This window comes from Sciurus vulgaris (genome assembly GCF_902686455.1).
Source record: "Sciurus vulgaris genome assembly, chromosome: 13".
NCBI classification, from domain to species: Eukaryota; Metazoa; Chordata; class Mammalia; order Rodentia; family Sciuridae; genus Sciurus; species Sciurus vulgaris.
In genome coordinates, this window is record NC_136474.1 from 60,949,262 (window position 1) to 60,962,613 (window position 13,352).

A 13,352-nucleotide genomic window follows, 5' to 3' on the forward strand; every position below is an offset into this window, starting at 1 on the left:
ATATAATAAATATAACTGTGTATGTGTGTCTCAGGTCTTGGGCTTGAGCAGCTACAAAACCACAGGTCTGATTACAAATCAAGGACCCCAAAGTCCCATGCTGCAGGGGAGGGGTGTCAAGTAATGGGGAATGTTCCAAGAGTAGTGTTAGAAGGTAGGTGCAACAGAGGCCCAACAGTGTAATACCATCTGCGTCTCAAGGAATCTGGAGGAAGGATGGGAAGAGAACTGCCTAAGTGGTTGTGTGAAACACTGTTGATTCAGGAATTTTCAACACCAATGTTCAGTTACTGTAGAAAAGTAAAGTAAATGTGTATGGCATGTGGTACAGGGAGAGTGGAATGACAATTGGCAGAGGTTGACAGAGGCCAAATAATGGAAGGCCATGCTAATTTTATTAATTTATATAGTGTGAAGTATAAGTCTAGAATTTTAAATTACAAAGGTCTTCTACAAACCAATGAGAAAATACAAATACTCTATCAGGACACAAACCAAATCCAATTATCTTAAACAAGAAAGGGACTTTATTGGCTCACAAAACTTTAAAGTCCGGAGGTAGGGCAGGCTTTAGGCACAGCTGGATCTAGGGCCTCCAGAAAAATTACATCAGAACTTAGTTCTCTTTCCATTTCAGTTGGCCTCCAAGTTTCTCCTCAGACAGGCTTTCTCCACGGAGTACAAATTCAGGCTTGCAGGTCCTTGATTCCCAGGATCTCTTTAAAGCCTTCTTCCAGTAGTTTTAGCAGAAGTTCTGTTGAGGGGTCTCCTTAGCCTGGCTTAAGTTACATGCCCATTTTTTAATAGCTGTGGCTAGGGAGCTGTGGGACTAAGGAGGCCAGGCCATGTGCTCACCAAGCCACATGGAATGGGTTCACCACAATAAATTAAGGGTTGTTATCACAAGATGGGGAAAAAAAGATGAACAAACAAAAACAAATGCACACAACTCAATACAAAAGCAGGTAAAAGAAATCAACAATCCATGGTAAAACTATAGATGACCAATAAACACAAAAATAACCCCAACTTCACTATTTATCAGGGAAATGCAAAATAAAGGGCACTTTTTTTTTCTCTTTTGCCCAACATTTAAAGACTATTGATAAAGTATAGGTAAGGCTATGTGGGGAAAGGAGCACTTTCCATACAGTTGTTGAAAATATAGAAGCTTTCATGAAGGCCTTTTGGAAGGCTTAGGTGGGTCTAATCAGACATCAAACCTTTCAACCCAACTATCCATCTTATAGGACTCCAACCTAAGGAAATATTTCATGCACAAAGATCTGAATAAGATGTTTACTTTGGCAATGTAATAGCAAAAGAAAAAAAGTGGGGGGATAGTTAAATAATGGTGTTTTCATAGTTTTAATTCCATTTAACTATTAAAGAAATTTAAAGACCTCAGGGTCCTGTTCTTGAGATTTATTAAAAAAAAGCATTTCAGATGTAGTATCCTATGTAAAAACAGTATTTATGTACAGCCCTATTGAAATTTATAGAAAGGGTATTAGAAGGATGTATTCTAAACTATGGAAAGTGGAATGTGACTGGAAGCCCTGGAAAAAAATAGTCTCTTTGCTCTTATATTCATGTATCTTTTAAGTTTTGTATAACGGGAAGGTAGTCATTCATACTTTCATAATTAAAAGAAAAATGGGCAAAAGCAATTCAAATAGGAAAAGAAAATGCCCAGTAAACATATGAAAAGATGTTAAAGATTTCTTCCTTGTTAATAACCAAAAAAAAAGAAAGAAACAAACCAAAAAACCCCTATTTTGCCTGTTAGGCAAAAAAATTCCAAGACACAGCATTGGTAGGAGTATAGGCATAGTCATTCTTACTACTGAATGGAGTTGTAAATTCATATAATCTTTTTGATGGTATTTCTCAAAAATGTTAAATGTGCACTCCCTGATCCAATAAATATATATACTTCTAGCTATCTGTATTACAGAAATACCCACACGGGTAGCAAAATATATATACAGGACACTAACGATACCTTTTATTTAAAAAAAAAAAACACCTAATAATTCATCAATGTGGGGTTGGTTATATTCATGCAACAGTATGCAGCTATGAAAAATGTCTACTTCAATGTAGGGGGAGGGGGACAAGTCTTAGTGCAGCATTCTTAAAATGGGAATATGTACCAATCTCATATGGTTGCTGAGGGTTAAAGAGTTAATCCATGGTAAAGCACTTTAATAGGTGCCTATACACAGCAACCTCCAAGTGTCATCAAATAACATACTATTGCTTAAATATGTATATGCCTAAATCTGGAAGAACAACAAACCAAACTCCCATCACTTCTGAGTAAAGCTGTGAAAGCATATGTCCTTTTTAATTTCACATTTCTGTACTATAAAAAAATTCAAATTAAAAAAAAATGAGAATCTTAATAGCTTTCATACTAATTAACCAAAAAACAAAAATGTAAGATTTACCAACCAAGCTTTAACAGCCATCGCTCATGACATAGGGAAAAATACCTGTACTTGGGAGTCCACAGAACTAGATTTGAGTTTTAGCTCTAACAGGAAACATGTAAATCATGTATCTCTGAATCTTATTTACCTAGTCTACAAATCTAGGTGAGATAGGTAATGTCTAATCCAGTGCTTAGCATGCAGATTATTTCAATATGTGTTAACCCTCCCTTCAGCTTACACAAATATAAGACACTGCTAAATGATCAAATATCAACTGCTGTGAATGTTAAAAAAGCATAACCTCCAAGAAAACTACAAAATTTAACAGCAAATAGCAAACACTCATAGGCTACTGGGAAGGTTGTTAGCAGTCTGTATGCTCCTAACATAACAGCTCATTTGCTAACCAAATAGATGTTCTGGTTAGGTCACTGCTTGGCAACCAATTTACTATGATTTTCTGTATGAGCATAAGTGAAATGTCTGAATGAAATCATAAATCACTACAGAGCTATTTTAAATAAATTTGTCTAGTTAAGCCTAACCAAAGATGGTGAGCACACATCCCATCACTGTTTTTCCCTGTGTACCACCATCTGGTTGGTTTTCTGTTTTTCTTATCTAGTCACTTTCCCCACAAGCCTTGCCTTAGAATCCTATCTGAACTATGCACAGGCATCAGAGCTGGCAAAACAAAAACATATTTGCTGAATCTAATGCTACTTTTTCTGTGCTCTCACATCACCAAATATCTTTGGCATTTATCACAAATTGACCAAAGGGAAGCTTCCTCAAATATAAGATCTTAAAAAGCACAAAATTTCAACTTCTGAGAGATCACTCCCTTCTTACCTACTCTGATACCAGAATCCTGTCATCCCCGCAGTCTTCCAAATATGCCACCTAAAACCTACTTGGAAAGAAGCCAGTTATAAATAAATAAATCAATCAACTCAATATCATTTTATCTTAGAGCAGAGGAGTTTATAGCTTTATTGGACATTGACTTGTTTCCTCTCAGTCACAAGGAGAAAAAGACCCCAACAAAAGTCCCTACATTTTCTTGTATAACTTAAAATACATTATATCATTACTACATATTTATACTTCAATAAATCTTAATCTATAAAGCACATTTCTTATAATTGTTATCAGAAAATCTATAAACAAGCTCCATTCTGCCTCACTTCTCCACCAGCTGGCCTTGCATTTATTCCTATGCTTTTTATCAGTCTCATGCAAACCTCATCTTCCATTTTAAAATTTGATACAAGCACCAGATACAACCCAAATCTCTGGAACTATGAAATATTTGGATTTGCACGGATCACTTTCCACAGAATGATGCCCATTATAAAAAGCCTTTTCTCAATCAATATTTTAACTTTCAGAGTTTTCCATTAAGCAGTAGAAACACAGTACTTGGAATTCTCAGTCAAGGAGTATATAATCCTACTACTACAATGTATTACTTTAATACATCTTTAAAAAATGTGTTAAGACTGAAAATTAAAAAAAAATAGTTCAATCAATTCTGATAGTTAATAAACTAGTTGTTAATAGCCTAGTTGTTTATTTTTAAAGAACAGTCCATTTAACTTAACATGTAGGTACAACCTCAACACTACTAGAGATCAATTAGTTCTTTTTAAAAAAGATTCATAAATCTCCAAACTGTAATAAGAATGTATCCTGGACTCACCTCTGAAGAATGCTGGAGAGCTAGTTAGATCTTTGAGCTGAGTCCTCCTCCCCTTCCAAATACAACACCCTGGGTAAGAGAACTATGGCTCTGGGAATCTCAGAGGTGACCTTCCTGGGAATGCTGACAGGGGAAAGAGGGTAACTACATGAAACAGCTTTATATCAAATCCCCTATGATTTACAGTGGAAGAAATACCTACCTATTTATGGTAGAATTACAGTACCTAGCACAGTGCCTTGTCGGTAGAAAATGTTTTAATAATAAATGCATGGCTGTTTTAGCCTGGTGTTCAACCCTTTTGTACCAAAGGAATAAAAATAGCAAACCTGATACTTGATACCTGTTAGGTAATCTTCTGTCCTTAACAAAGATGAAGGCAAAAAGAATGACGAATTAGATCTCTGAGTTTCTTTTCCCAAAAGCCAAAACAGACCATTAACTTGTTTACATTTGCCTTTCAACACTGCCATTCTTAGTGTTAAAATTTCTACCTTCAAACTTACAATTATTGTTTAAACTACTTTTAAATAATAAATGGGAAAATAATTATTTTCATTAGTAACAGGCGCCAAATTAAGATAGAATGACCAGTTTTTCAGTTCCTTGTGGGAGAGGGACTATACTTAAATTCATACATTTCAATGCAGAGATCAAAGTATTTGTATATCTTCCCCAATCTAGACATCCCATTCACTTTTTTGAAATTTTATCACAATCACTTATCTGAGATCTTAAGGCTCCTTTTATTTTGATGCTTTCAGCCATTCTTTATCTTCTATTTTCTCAAATGTATATTCTAATTGGGTAAAAGGAAACAGAAAGGTATATTTTAAAAAGACCATTTTTAAATTGTTTAAGATGGTTTTCAGACTTAATAGTTCCTATGTTACCCTTTAAAGTAGAAGGGAATGTATCCTTACAAAGAACATTTCAATGATCAACATAGAAATAACATATTTGTCTAGAACTGAAATTCAAAAGATAGGGAAAAACAATCAGGTAGCTCATTATTTGGAAAAAATAGAGAATATAAACATCACATGGAAAAATTAGGCATTAACACCTGAATAAAGTTTAAAATTTCAGTTTCTAGGCAGGTATAACACCATTTTTTTCAAGATAAAATAATAATGGTGAGTGAAGACTTTTTTATATTTCCCAGTGGATTTTCTGACAGTCAATAGGGAAAAAAAACTATTCTATTATCACTTCATGTTTTTGTATCTTCATTTCTGAAGAAAAAGACCTGAGTGCTGACTTTTTTGTGTGTGACTTCTTAAACTTTCACAACATTCAGAAGTTTTTCTGCATTGTGTCTTCTCTGATGTCTAAAAAGATTTGAGCTTTGACTATAGGATTTCCCACACTGAACACATTCATAAGGTTTCTCCCCAGTATGGATTCTCTGATGATTAATAAGCCCAGAATTCTGGCTAAAGGCTTTCCCACATTCGAGACATTTGTAAGGTTTTTCTCCAGTATGAACTCTCTGGTGTTGTACCAGGATGGAACTTCTGCTGAATGCCTTCCCACACTCAACACATCCATAAGGTTTCTCCCCACTGTGGATTCTTTGATGAAGAATAAGGGCTGAACCTTGACTGAAGTGTTTTCCACATTCATCACATATATGCTGTTTCTTCCGGGAGGGATTTCTCTTTCTTTCAAACCTGCCCTTTGGAAAACAGGATTCTCCATATTTAAAGATTTGAGGAACACCTATATTGAGAGTACCAGGAACTTCATGAGATTCTACTGCCGAAGGAATTTCCTGTTTTGGAGCTAGTGCTCCATTTTCAGTCCGAGCATCATCATCTGAAATAAAGAGAAAATGCAAACATCACTGACTGACTATTTGGGGAGTTTAAATGAATAAGAATAAATAGTTTGTGCATATCTATAAACAGCATTCCGATAATCAGTGTTAAGGTTGCTTCTTCTCAAAAAAAAAAAAAAAAGACTAAGTATCAGCATAACATGATGAGATAAAAGGTTATATTTACCTACTCATACTCAATAAGCACACAAGAGCCAATATTCTTTTTAAATGACAGGGAGTATAATGGATCTGGTCATACCAGCTCTGGCCACTAACAATATAGAGTAGCACAACTCTCTTTATAAATGTATATTTACCTGTGTGTCTATATAAATAAGACACACTGGTAAAGGGGGCCTGGACCAGGAAAAGCTTCTGTGATGGACAGGATCGGGTAGAGTCATGGGAGCCATTCTCTTAGGGGAACTAGACAGGGAATCATCTGATTCTGCTAGCTAAGGATGGCTTCCCACAATTTAAATTAAACAGTAATCAAGAGAACAATAAGTGGTAGATTCTAAGATGATTTGGGAGATAGGCAAAGTGATGTGGCTAGGTCTAGAAGAAATTTTATTGGGAAAAAAATGGTCATTAGGGAATCATAATGCTCTTTTGAGAAAGAAAAATTAAATCAAAACACAAAGGTGTAAACAATAAAAAATCTGTCATAAAGTAGCTATTTCTGAAAATGAGCAAGACAAGGCAGGTTATATCCAAGATTAGACTAAAAGCAGAAGACAAGTTCTGATAAGAAGGGTCTGAAGAAGGGCTGAGAGTATCCTGCGTTAACTGAAGATAAGGTATTTAAAAATTCAATATACCTTTAACCAATAAGAGGTTTCCTATAAAAGAAACCTGCCCTATTTGGTATCTGTAATGGTACTTAGAAAAACTGTTATTTCTAAGCTTCAGTGAGAAATGCCCAGTGAAAGCAAAGCCTCAATTACCAACAGGGGGTACCATCACCAATCTATAGTCAGAAGTAAGAGTAAATCTTATTTATTGAAACTTCAAGTCTCAAAAACAAACAGCAACAATAACAACAAAAAACCACTGTTGATATAGGGTAAGTATTAGCACTCAAAAAAGTGGTCAACAGTATTATGATCAATAAAGAGATAAAGTCAGGAGAAAAGACAGAGACTCTGCCTTTGAAGGATTATAGAAGGCTGATTAACTGAGGCTTGGAGACTTGAAGAACAGAGAAGTATAAAGTGGGGACAATGGGACACAGAAAGAAATCAATGTCCAAAATGTGAAAGAGACTAGAGTGCTGAAATGAGGCTATTAAAAACAGATAAGAAATGATTCTAAATTTTAGAAAAGGGAGAACTTCTCTACTCAAGAAAATGACACCTCCAAAGATAAAGGACTGTGGTTCTCAAACATTCTTGCTCAGAAGAACGTCCCATGAAAAACTTACAATTGCAGATTTTCAGCAGACTTCATTTGCTAGCACTGTCCCTTTGCAAAGGAAGACAACCTGCTCAGACCTCATTCTGTGCTATACCAGAATTAGCACCACCAACTATATCAAGAAATGATTCTCCAAGCAGTTTCAAACAAAATTTCATTTAAACTCAAATATAACATGAAATTCAGCCACTTAAAAAAAACACTGGGTTGTATCAAAGTAGACAAGTATGTACATGGCATTAATTGCCAATATAGAGAGAACAAATGATCTAAAGTGAATTATTACAAATATGGAATTTTAATTTAATTTTCCTGCATTCAGAACATTATTATAGCTAGAAAGTCTATTTTTGCATACTTAAAAAAAGAATTTACCCTGAAAATAATTTTTACAAAAAAGCTTTAAGGGCTGAGATTGTGGCTCAGTGGTAGAGCACTTCCTAGTATGTGTGAGGCACTGGATTTGATCCTTAGCACCACATATAAATAAATAAATAAAATAAAGGTATTGTGTCCATCTACAAAAAAAAAAAGTTTTCAAAAAGCTTTAAAAAATTGACTCTAGGTAGCATATTGAGAAAAAAAGAAGTAGCTAAAAATTTAGAAAACGTCAGTGATATATAACAAACAAAAAGATAAGAAGAGGCAAGAGATAAACTTATTAGAATTAGGAGACTAAGAGCAAATGGAAAACAGAGATGACACATAAGCAATACTAAATGTAAAATTAAAGGACCTAATTTTTGGGTCCTAATTTTATATTTAGTATAAAATTGACGGACCACCCTATGTGGGTGCTGGCTTAGAGTAAGACAAATGCTAGTGTGATATGGCAGGTCTTCAGAAAAGAGGCTGCAAGGGAAGAAAAGACTGAGATGTCCCAGGGAGGGCGTGGGAGATTTGAGGTCAGCAATCAAATGTTATGAAAAGAAGCAAGAATTTTTTTTTTTTTTTTTTTTCAGGAGGTGGGTAGTGCCGGACCCAAACCCAAGACCTCGTGCTTGCTAGACAAGCACTTTATCACTGAGTTACATCCTAGTCCCCAAATCAAGGATCTTACAGTATGTCTATCCAAGGAATCAGGTTAACAGTTCCCCCACCATAAGAACAAGCAAACAGTTCTGGAAAAAAGCCACATGAAGTTTTGGTCCTTACCACAGTGTCTTAAGGAATGGAGCTCCCAGGATGCCCATTTGAGCTGGTTCTCCACAGCATCAAGCTCAGAACTTGGCAATCCCTGAGCTTCTTCTTGAGATACTATCTCCTCTACTAGTACTTCCCGTTTCCGACGACGGAGAGAAACCTGGAAACATTTGATTTTGGATCAGTTGATCTGGTTCAGTTGAAAAAGAATTTTGTTACTAAACACTTCTAAGAGAAACCATACACAATATCTCCTGCAGAGGCCCAGGTGGCCAAGAGATACAGACAATGGAGAGTGGTAAAGGAATAAGGAAGAGGGCATAAACATAATTCTAACTCAGTTGAGTGAAATTAACTCAGCAGTTTGCCTACTGCTATGTCAGTGCTTTTGACCCCAGGAAAAGTGATGCAAAGCAGGCTCACCGGCTGTCCAGGGTCATCTAGTTCACTCTCCAAATCCTCTAGCACTGTCACTGCCTCTTCTCCATTCTCTGGATGATGCTCTCGAACCCAAGTTTGTAGCTCCTTGGGTAGGATGGCAACAAACTGCTCCAGCACCACTAGTTCCAAGATTTGTTCTTTTGTGTGCGTCTCTGGCCTGAGCCACAGACGGCAAAGTTCTCTGAGCTGGCTCACTGCTTCACGGGGCCCTGGTGAATCCTGGTATCCAAACTGCCTGAATCGCTGCCGGAAAACCTCTGGGTCAGGGAGATGGTTCCAGGTGATACTTGATCCCTCTTCACCATCAGGATCCTCTTCCAATTTCACTCTGAGAATTTTTTCTTCTTCATCTGGAGTTGGGATGATAAGTATTGAATCTTCTTCCACTGACTGTGCAGACATCCTGATTTGTAATACTTCAAAAAAGACAATAAAGGCAGGATAAAAATCCTCAAAAAAAAAAAAAAAAAATTTGTCCAGTTTTCTTCACAGGTACCCTATGGCACAGGAAAGAAAAACATGTGACCAAAATACTAAGAATTTAGGTTTATACTGAAAAAGAAAAATATTTGTTCTTTTACTGGATTAAAAATTCCAATCAAAAGCCTACACCAGGCCTGGGGTTGTGGTTCAGTGGTAGAGCACTTGCCTAGCATGGCAACTGGGCACTGGGCAGAACCCATGGCACTGAGTTCAATTCTCAGCACTACATATAAATAAATAAAATAAAAGCTCCATCAACAACAACAACAACAACAAAAGCCAGAGTTAGCAAACTACAGCTTATGGCCAAATCTAGCTTGATGACTGTTTTCATATAACACACAAAAAAGTCTGAAATTTTTTAATGGTTGAAAAAAATACTGCATGATGTGAAAACGTAAATTTAAAATGTCTGTATCTACATGAACTGTTTTATTTGTTCATCGTTCATGCTACACAGCAGAATTAAGTAGTTTCAATAGAGACTATATGACCTAAAAACCTTAATTTTTATTATCTGGTCCTTTACCTAAAAACCTTGCCAGACTATGATCTACAAAGTTGACCAACCCTATTTCAACTATCAAAAGAATCCAAGTAAGAACAGGCCTACCTCAGGGTTTTCTAAATGTGCCCGATGTTGGAACACATTATTTGTAATTCAGGGCTGGTATTCCCGACTTAGTCGGGTCAACTCAAAAGTAACTGCTTTTTTAATTTTATTTTTTTGTGATGCCATGGACCAGATACTCTCACATGGGTTTGACCACTGAGATGAGTTACATCCATGGCCTTAACTTGTTTTTTTATTATCTACTTTAAAAGACATTTAAGAACTCCTTGGACTTAAAATACAAGGGTGAAAAAAATGTTTACTTGCTCAGTAACAGATCACATAAATGGGAAAAAATACTACTTTGCATAACATGCAAATATTATTTGGTCATCCACCACACCATAAATACATTTACGTTAATAATGATGGGCATTAATCACAGCAAATTCTATTAAGAAAAGGCATTCTCAAGCAGACGGCATGGTGGCACGTAAGCCTGTAATCCCAGCGTCTCAGGAGGCTGAAGCCAGAGTCTTGAGAATTCAAAGCCAGTCTCAACAACTTAGCATAGTCCTAAAGCAACTCAGTGAGACCCTGCTTCTAAAGAAAAACATAAAAAAACCGCTGGGGACTGTGGTTCAGTGGTTAAGGGTCCCTGGGTTCAATTCCCAGTACCAAATAATAATAACAAAAACAAAACAACAAAGGCACCCTCAGAACCACTTTAACTTCTTGCATTAGTCCACAGTCTTATACTGGATGACAGTTTTCCCAGCTTCTAACTTCAGGGAGTCTTTGTGCTACTTTCTGATCCTTTACTTAGTATTTGCACAGTCATGCCCAGGCCACGTACTGAGAATGAGGTACAGAGTTACCATATTCAAGGTCCGCAATGTAAAAGCTGTAACTAACTTAAAACACACACACACACACACAAACTTTTTGTAACTGATCAAGACTAAGAATCAGAAAATACTTTATAGGACAGGCAATACATAAGGGTTTAAATACTCTGGACGTGGTGGTCTTACAGTCTAGCCAACAGATTTACTCGTTCCTATCCCAGGACTCGACCTTATCAATGGCTCAAACATTTCCATATAATAGAAATTTATTTTCCTTTTAAGGTACTTAGCACTCAGTTCGTGGGGCAAGGGGGAAGAACTGGGGGCGGGCCTTGAGAGTCCCCCAGTGTTTGGACGGGTGACTGATCCCAAGCGCTCTCGCCTCAGTCCAGCAGAGACCCGCTGTGTATCCCACCTCTGTCCTGACGTCCTCCAGCCCCTCCCACTACCACTCACCGCGGCGACCACTGATGACTAGAGGCCAACCTGCCACCACAGCGCCTGAGCCACGGCATTTCCGCCCGCGGTAGGCGGAACTACCAGTCCCGGCAGCCCCCGCGCAAGCCCGCCCAGTCTCCGCCTCCGCCCGAGATAACTCCCAGAACCCTCTGCGAGACGCCAAGGCCTCGAAATAGAACAAAACCGGCAGATGGGGGAGGGGGAAGCGAGGGTTTTGGAGGACAGAAGCGATGCAGAACTCTCGGCGGATGCTTAAGGCTCCAGCGGGTCTCCCGCCAGCCCCTTCCCACCCCTCAGCTGCTGGGCGCGGAGACCGGGGCCTTTTCTCCGCGCCTCTTGGGAAGCCGAGAAAGGTCCCCGCCAGCTTCCTCGCAGGTTCCCGCTAATAGGTCCGCAGACCTTAGCCCAGCGTCCCCCTCCTCTTCACACCCTTCCCTCAACTCGCGCAAACCTCTAGCTCAGGAACCGCAGCAGCTTCGCAGTCCAAGGCAGACGCAGAAACGCTGCTTACAAGCCGTTTCCCAGAAGCCCCCGGCGCGGACTGCTTCCGGTCTGCAGGCCTGAGGAGGCGGAGAGAGGCAAAGCCCCGCGTTGCCATGGGGATGCGCTCTGGGCGGGGGAGGGGCGGCCTGACGACAATGACCGCATTGAGGCTGCGCTTGGCCTGGCGCCTCTGCTCGAATAGCCCAGCGTTTTCTGTTACGTTTTTAAAAAGGGAGAAGGGGGAATGCTGCGGTTAAGAAAGTCTTTACGGTTTCACAAACCCTTTCATGCATTACGTCGTGTGATCCTCACAGTAATCCTACGAAAGAATAAAAGTCAGTATTTATGAAAGCTTACTTGATGCCAGACCCCGTCCCTGTGCTTTACTTGCACTGTGCAGATTTTTTTTTTTTCTCAAAAATTCTATGATGTAGAACTCTTATTATGTCAATTTCAGGGCTAAGTGAGGCACAAATAACTTGCTGAGAGCTCCTAATTGACGTGGAAATCAAGATTTGAAACCAAGGCATGGCTCAAACCTTTGGTTCACACGGGCCATGTCACAGAACTTTATTATGACCAACTTAGAGCTATCAGAATCAAGAGGAGGCAGATTAAGAGTTTTAGCAATGATGCCGAATAAGACTATAAATGGTCAGTCTTATTCCGTAGAAGTGGAAAACGGAAAGGGGGTGGTGAACCCAGATAGAAGTTACAGGAAGGACGAAAGGGGTGAACCGTGAGGGAAAGGAAAACCACAGCCGGAATACTTTTCAATGCCTGTGCTCTATCCAGAACCGTATATAAACTCCTAAGCTGACACACCAACATGGGTTTTTCTGTTATCAGGCCCTCTCCCATGTGGCGGGAGTTCTATCTCTTCTCAATTAACTAAATCCTGCTTTGTTTACTCTTCCCTTACTTGATAGTTCCTGGATTTTATTCTCCAAAATTTCCAAGATAGGAACCCAGAGGAAATTGGCAAAGCGGGGATTGTAGTCTCATCTGAAAACAGTTTTAAGGTCACAGTGAATATGTCGAATGTGTAGTCATCTAACTTCAGCCTGGATATTTTGTGCAAAAAAAAAAAAAAAAAAAAACAGTTATAAACATAATCATTTAAAGACATAAGACAGAACACTTCATTCCCCTTTAAAGTCCTCCAATTGATCCCAACTACTTTAAGTATGACATAAAAACTTCTTACATGGACCTGCAAGATTCTCTGTGGTTTGTTGCCTTTCTCCCTACTCTGACCAAAGCTCTTAGGCTCATTGTGGCCCAGGAGCTTCAGCCTCACTGCCAGCCAGCCTTTCCCCCTGGAAGCCTCCACACCTGCCATAGCATTATTTAGAAGTGATCTCATTTATTTACCTGTTTTGTTTTTTGGTTGTTTTTTTGGTTTTTTTTTTTTTTTTTTTTTTTTTTTTTTTATGTAAGTCCCATAAATAGAGGAACCTTGTTTACCACAGTATCCCCACCCAGTCCCAGGATACTGATTGATACATACAGAACTCAGTAAACTTCTGTCCAATGAATGAATGTGGGCTGGTCAGATTGCTGC

At 38.4% G+C, this 13,352-nt stretch overlaps 1 protein-coding gene across 2 annotated transcripts; it reads right to left on the reverse strand.

Moving 5' to 3' along the window:
- Positions 1–499: 499 nt before the first annotated feature.
- On the reverse strand, positions 500–11,841 carry ZNF24 (zinc finger protein 24). Of its 2 annotated transcripts, XM_079109346.1 has the most exons (4): positions 11,757–11,841; positions 8,945–9,365; positions 8,534–8,681; positions 500–5,958 (listed from the first exon to the last, which is right to left on the reverse strand). In XM_079109346.1, the coding sequence occupies exons 2-4, from the start codon at positions 9,362–9,364 to the stop codon at positions 5,420–5,422; spliced, it is 1,107 nt and encodes a 368-aa protein (XP_078965472.1). In that variant the 5' UTR covers position 9,365; positions 11,757–11,841; the 3' UTR covers positions 500–5,419. The 2 variants fall into 2 exon arrangements, with proteins under 2 accessions (XP_078965472.1, XP_078965471.1); XM_079109345.1 differs by lacking the exon at positions 11,757–11,841 and having other exon boundaries at positions 8,945–9,606.
- Between the last annotated feature and the right edge of the window lie 1,511 nt (positions 11,842–13,352).